Consider the following 7054-nt stretch of genomic DNA (forward strand, 5'->3'; position numbering starts at 1 on the left):
TCATCATTCATTGTATAAATTTCGTTTTTAAAAATCACTAGATGAATAGGCCTTAGTTTTTATTTTTATAATATATATATAGTTACACACTTAGGTACACTCTCTATAGGTACCTAGTTATACGTATGTATAATAGAAATTTATCGTTGGCAAATAGCTAAATATTAAAAGTAGATAAATATCTCAACACTAACAATTTGAAACGAATAAACATCTAAAAAAAATTTTTAAATTATTTATTGGATACCTACCTACTTCAAATTTTAAATTAGACAACTATATACTAAGAAATTACTTTTAAGATTATGATATTCTCACTTTACGGTTAGGTTATAATAATACTCTCCATATTGTCGATGTTCTTAGTTGTACATTCGCCATAGAAATTTAATAACCAAATAAGTAATACATATTAAATTATAATTGTATAATGAAAAATGAACATAATGTCATAATATAAACATATTATTTATTACTTTTTTTAAATATATTTTCAGAAGAATCATATTATTATGATAGTAAATAAAAAATGTTAAAAAAATTGTGATTGGAAACAATTAAAATTAAATTATATGTAATAAAGACGTAAGAGAAAGAACTAAAGATGTCTATTACGTATAAATTAAGAAAAAAAAATAGTATTTACAAGACATTATGTAGATAATTTAAATTATCTAAATTATAATTGATTAGTATGTTAGATAACAATTATTCTAAGATTTTAAATTATTAAAATACCTTTTATAATAATAAATATATAAAAAAAATACTTACTTAGATAAACATGGTTTTATTATATTACTTTTTATTTAAATGCAGTGTTTATAATGGAACAATTTTGAAAAAATATGCAAAATTTTAAAAAAATGTACATACTTCAAGGTTTAAATGTATTTTTGATTAAGGCATAATACCTTGGAGTAGGTATGCTGAAATATATTTTAAAAAATTCTGCCTGCTCTCAATTTAAACACTGTTTAATGTTTGATTGTTCATTATGATGGTTATAACTTATAATATTTAAATAATTAAAACTGACAACAATATTAATGAGGATTGCATTCACTAAATGCTTAATAAATCAAAATTGAGCCAATAGTGTCCCTTAAGCATGTTTTAGTTACCCAGGTCATTAAGCTTTATTGAACTACTAAATTAATCAATTCTTTAAGACTAAATATAGGTACTCTATTAAAAAAAAGAAGAAATCAGTTCTGTGTATTAATTTCCCTTGCCACTGGTCACTTCCTGTGCTATGATTATGTGGAAGATGTGCATTTCTGGATGAAAATCACCAAATGTATATACTATAATATTAAATAAATACTTATACATAAACAATTATCTAGATAAATTAATATTTATAACTGAAGTTTTCATCTAAAATAAAAAAAATGATGACCAGTAGATTTTAATCTAGATAAGATAATAGGTAATAATATTTTTATCTAGATTAGTATAAACACTGAAATCAGTCACTCTATGGTGTCATTTATTTTGTAAAGAAGTATACAACATTGAAATATATTAATAGATGTTGTTTCTTTCTGCATTTAAAATTTGAAAAATATTATTGGTGTTTATATATTTTGTGTTTTAACCCTGAGTATTGTTGTTAGAAAAATCAATTAAACTTACTTTTAGTTTCACTATCATATAAAATATGACAAACTTATAATAACTTTATACATTACATTTATTGTTTACACATATCAATCAATATGTTTAACAGTCAAAAATTGAATACAATTAATTAATTTACAAAAATTATAATTTATAAATCATCATCTTCTTCAGAATCTGACACTATTCTGGATTGTCTTTTCTTTTTTGTATCCATGTCTGAACTGTCATCTTCAGATGAATATATATTACTTTTGTCAACTGTAAAGAAAAAAATAAATATTAATAGAAAGTACTATTTGTTTAAAAATATTATTTAGTCTTCGTAAGGAATGTATAAGTTACAGTAAAAATATAGTAATTTCTGAGAAAACTCACTTTTAGATGCAGATTTTTTGTTAAATTTGTTTTTAATAGCAGACAGAGATATGGCATTTTCATCATCAGATCCATCTTCTCTTTCAGGTTCTAAATATGAGGAACTGAGATTACTATTTGCTCCACGTTCTCTAGCTCTCTTCACTTTTGTTTCTTTACGCATTGATTGACGTAACTTTTCTTCTTCTCTCTACAATAGGAATAAAAAAATTAAATGTTATGTTCTACTTTTTTAATATTAATATTAATTTAGTTGTTGAAAAACAAAACTAAAGGTAAACAACATACATATTTATTTATAAATTTAAATTAAATGATGCTAACTTTAATTTTTTCATATCTATTAGCATCAGGATCAGCTCCAACTTGAGACAATACTTTAATACCAGAAGATTTTTGTGACCTGTCAGCCAAAGATAATGTGATTTTACGATGGGTGAATGATTCTGTTGAGTGAGGTCTGAAAGACAATTTTGTACGAAATACTGCTTGACCTTGTAAACCAGTTCCTTGACGAATGAATAAATGATTATGGTCACCCTATAAATATTATTTCATTATTAATCAATAATAAAACATCATATTCAAGGAGTAACATATTTTAGATTACATAATAAAATTAAAAAAATTACCACTAGAGGCTGTTTGTAAACGTCAAAAATTTCTGAACCCAAATGCAATGACATACTACCATCGGACCATTTAATTACTCTAGTATTGCTTTCTTTTACTACGTTTCCATCATTGTCAAAAACTTCACGCCATCTTATAGTATTCTCTACTTTTAATTTTACTCTAAAAAAAAATGTGTTAAAATATATTTTACAAACAAATTATATTATATTAAAATATTTGATGGTTTCACTATTACACATTGTATCTGAAATTATTGGTGTTTTATATTGTTTAAAAATTGCTGGAATAGTTTTATTACAATAATAATTTATACGCTAAATACTTTTTACTTAGGCATAACCAGTTTATAAATAATTAGTTTTTTTTATGAATTTTTAAAAGAATTCAAATCACAATGTAACTACCATGAATTTAATAAAGCACTAATGTAATAAATAATGCATTAAATTATATTATACAAATAAACAAATAATAGAAGCAAAGATGTTTTTATCTACATACCTAGCTCGACCTTCTTCATCCAAAGTTTCTTCTTCATCAATTTCATCTTCATAGGTTTCTCTATCATATGGTCTAGTTTCAACAGACAAAAAGTTGGGTAATTTTACAAAATGTAAATCACTTCCAAGATCTACAGATATTTTTGGTATCTCAACAGCTATCCGTCTTTCTGGAATTGGTTCTTCCACTTCTTTTTCTTTTTCTTCTGTCTTCTCATTATCATTATTAGCATCATCATCATCATCCCTACCACCACCACTTTTATTGTCATCATTATCACTTTTATCACTTTTATCTTGATCCATGTCATCGTCACTCATTGGTCTAGGTGTTTTGGGTTGATCCTCATCAGAACTAATATCATCAGCTTCGCCAAATAGGTCATTTTTTTTAGGGGCTATATTGGATTACATAAAATACAATAAGTTTAATTTTATTTATTAAATTTATTAATTTAAACTTACATTTTTCAGAAGCTTCTGAGCCACTTTTTTTTGTTGTTTCTTCTTTATCAGATGATTCATTGCCAGATACACTAGAACTATTTCTTATTGGTTGTCGTTTCTTCCTACCAATCACAGAACCATCGCTTTCATCAGAATCACCTTGTTGATTTTTTGTTACTTCTGGAGATGATGAGCGCGATTTTTTAGATGTAACACTCTTTGGACTCGCAGAACTGGATTTTGATTTGTTACTTTTAGATGAAGCTCTACTACGATTGGTAGAACGGCTTGCACGGGATGAATCACTTTTGCCACTTGCCACTGACTGATTAGATGTTACTGAGCCAGCAGGAGTAGCTGAACGGGCCGATACTGCAGATGCAGCTGATGCTGCACTAGAAGCTCTACTACCTGGTGACGGGGAACGAGATCCGGCTGGGGATTTTGAAGGGCTTTTGGATGGAGATGCTGATCGCCCTGAACCAGATGCACTCCTAGAACGAGACCTTGATGCAGGGGAAGCAGGTGATGCCGGAGACACTGGAGAAACTGGCGAAATGGGAGATACAGGAGAAGCTGGTGAACCTGGTGAACCTGGTTCCGATCCCGACGGCGAATTAGCCCGAACTGGAGAAGCAGATCTGGATGATTGGTTACTGCTGTTTGCTGACGACGAACTGGATACAGACTCCGAGTCGCTGGCATCTGGATAATCATAAACAATTAATACACACAAGCGTTTTGATATGGTCCGCAATGAGTTTAATCAATGATTATAAAATATACTAATAATATTATAATTAAAAGTTTGCCTCACCATTGTTACTCTCGTTGAAGTTAACCATTTTGTCCGGTTTCAGGAACTCGAAAAACTAGTTTGTACAAAGTAAAGAGGACCGGCAGCTTCAAACACTCAACTGATCAACGGTTTCTGTTCTGGAACGATAGTCACGTAAAATTAAAACATTTTTTAAAAAAGTTTGAAAGCGAAGTGGTTGACATGAAACACAAGTCCTTAGTACCTAGTCACAACACTCACAACTCACAACACATTATTATCATTATATTAATATTTTGTTTGATGTTTTTGCTTGACGCTTATCGTTATCTGTATCAGGTTATCATTATCACGCGTAACGCTGAACCGATAAAACGCGCATTGTTGTCCGGTGACTGTATTTCTCGAACGGGAGGATATCACAAATGAGTCGGTCGTTTCTTTATACTTATTGTTTTAACTTTTATTATATTGTATTATTGTGTTATGTCTTATGTGCAGCAAAAGCCACAAATGTATAATAAATCAATTATTATTTTTTATTTTATTATCAAGTAGTATGTGCCTCTAGTAAAATACTTTTAAAAAAAGTATAACAAATAATAACACTTAGAATGAAATAGATAATGAATAATTGAAGAGGTACCTACTTATGGAAAATAGTAGGTACCTATTTTGAAATTAAATAAAATGAAAACAAATAGTGAACTAGTTTAAGTATCATAATTCTTGAGTAGGTAGATGTATTATCTTAAATCCAGGGATGGAAAACGTTTTTAATTTTTCCGTTTTAGTTAATGTTTATTGATTTAAAAAAAAATAGTTTTTTATTAACGTATTCAAATCTTTATTTTTCTATATTATTTCCAAATAACGTTTTTTATAATTTCGTTTTTGTTTTTAGTCTAAGATGAATTATATTATCACCTATATTTATATTATAATATATAATATATCGTTATTTTACGCGATTTCATAAAAAATTAATTTTCATACGTTTACAAAATTTTTTCTATATTGACGCTAAAATTTTTTTTTACAGTTATTTGAAAAAAAAGTTATCTCACCTTGTGTAGGGTTTTTTAACCTTAATAAAAATGTTATGAATTTTCAACTTCAAAATTCTCTGTAAATTTTGGCGATTTTGACATATTTCGTTAACACATTTGAACTTTAAATGCTTATATAAACAAAAATTGTGACTACCTAACGATTATTGATTTTTTTTACTATGATAAGTACAACTTATAATAAACCTTGTACCTATTAAATTTAAAAAAATGTTTTGAAAACTACTAAATTTTTACTTTTGACTCTCCAAAGTACAAACTAGATTCAATTTCCTTTTCAAAGAGTGGCCGAAGTTGAATCAATGCACTATTGCTATTCCAAAACGTGATGACAGACAAAAAAAACATATCTTTGTAAAATCAATACATTCAGAATCTAAAATTATGTAAGCTTTATTTTTTTGTTTAGACTTTAGACCTTTGAAGTTTAAACATGAATCTAGTGTTAACTGTTAATATTTACAATAAGTTGGCGTTGACTCGAAATTTAATATAACAGTGTTAGTATAATTATATGAAGTATAATAAGTATAGTTATACAGAAAACAGAATATCCTGTGAGGATTTACCCACTGCGATATCTCCTGAAATAATGGAGATATCATAATAAATTCTGGTTTTTTAATAAGATTCACAAAGCCAAGAACTAAATATTTTACGTTTTATTCGTTTTAATCTAAAATAAAATAGCTATTTTAATGTTTTGGTAAAAAAAAGTTAAAAATATATTTTTTTATTTAATTATTTTCAATAAAATTGAAGATAACCATTTGTAGAGATAATTTTTCTGAAAATATTGGCGTTTAACATTTAAAAAACTGTGAATTTATTATTTAATACGATAGTGGTATTATTTTATCAAACATGTGACCCGTATGCTTGTACGGCCGGCGAACTAATCGGCCGGTTTCTCGAAACTAGAAAAAATATTAAAAATTAGGAGATAAATGAAATTAAGATATTGAAACATCAATATTTTCACCAAAATTAACTATATAAAATGGCTATTTTCAATTGTTTTGAAAATAATTAAATAAAAAATATATTTTTTAACTTTTTTATACCAAAACATTAAAATAGATTAAAACGTAAAATATTTGTAGTTTTTGTCTCTGTGAATCTTTTAAAAAAACCAGAATTATGATATATTCGTTATTTTAGGAGATATCGCAATGGGCAAATCCTCACGGGACACGCTGTATAGTATAACAATCTACCTACGCAATAGTCGCAATATCAGCATTCTGCACGTAGCTCGCAGGACCATTCATATGAAAATAATTTCTGTAGATACCTAGGTATTTATATAATTTGTCAAACAACTATTTATATATTTTATTATATTTTATTTTCTAATATATATAGACTATGACTATAGCTATAAGGTTTTACAATTTGACATATATTGTTGAGATTGCAGTGTTCTTTTTATTTACTATTACTATTGATTAGTCTTTTACTACACACACAATAAAATCCTCACAATAAAAAATACCAGAATATTATTTTCAAGTTTTTAACAAAATATATTTATGCAAACTTTGTTCGTTGTTGTGTCGAGGTGCAGGTGCAGCTGCAGCATACGTCATTTCGTGCACGCTGGTTGATCGAATACATTTTAA

The 7054-nt window shown here is 27.3% G+C and overlaps 1 protein-coding gene across 1 annotated transcript; it reads right to left on the reverse strand.

The window, feature by feature from the left end:
* Window positions 1-1678: 1678 nt before the first annotated feature.
* Window positions 1679-4650, reverse strand: LOC132916972 (another transcription unit protein). The gene is made up of 7 exons (XM_060977452.1): window positions 4402-4650; window positions 3603-4289; window positions 3139-3535; window positions 2634-2796; window positions 2326-2541; window positions 2002-2191; window positions 1679-1884 (listed from the first exon to the last, which is right to left on the reverse strand). Exons 1-7 carry the CDS (start codon window positions 4427-4429, stop codon window positions 1775-1777), a joined length of 1791 nt encoding a protein of 596 aa, XP_060833435.1. The 5' UTR covers window positions 4430-4650; the 3' UTR covers window positions 1679-1774.
* Window positions 4651-7054: the final 2404 nt, after the last annotated feature.

The sequence above is a fragment of the Rhopalosiphum padi genome, chromosome 1, assembly GCF_020882245.1.
Source record: "Rhopalosiphum padi isolate XX-2018 chromosome 1, ASM2088224v1, whole genome shotgun sequence".
NCBI lineage: Eukaryota > Metazoa > Arthropoda > Insecta > Hemiptera > Aphididae > Rhopalosiphum > Rhopalosiphum padi.

Bases quoted from the DNA above. Each gene is read 5' to 3' on its own strand.
- LOC132916972 (XM_060977452.1), bottom strand. From the start codon at position 4,429: ATGGTTAACTTCAACGAGAGTAACAATG. The intron at 2,797-3,138 runs GTATGTAGATAA...ATTTTTTTTTAG, and splicing joins GATGAAGAAGGTCGAGCTAG to AGTAAAATTAAAAGTAGAGA. The intron at 2,192-2,325 runs GTTAGCATCATT...TTCCTATTGTAG, and splicing joins ATAGATATGAAAAAATTAAA to AGAGAAGAAGAAAAGTTACG.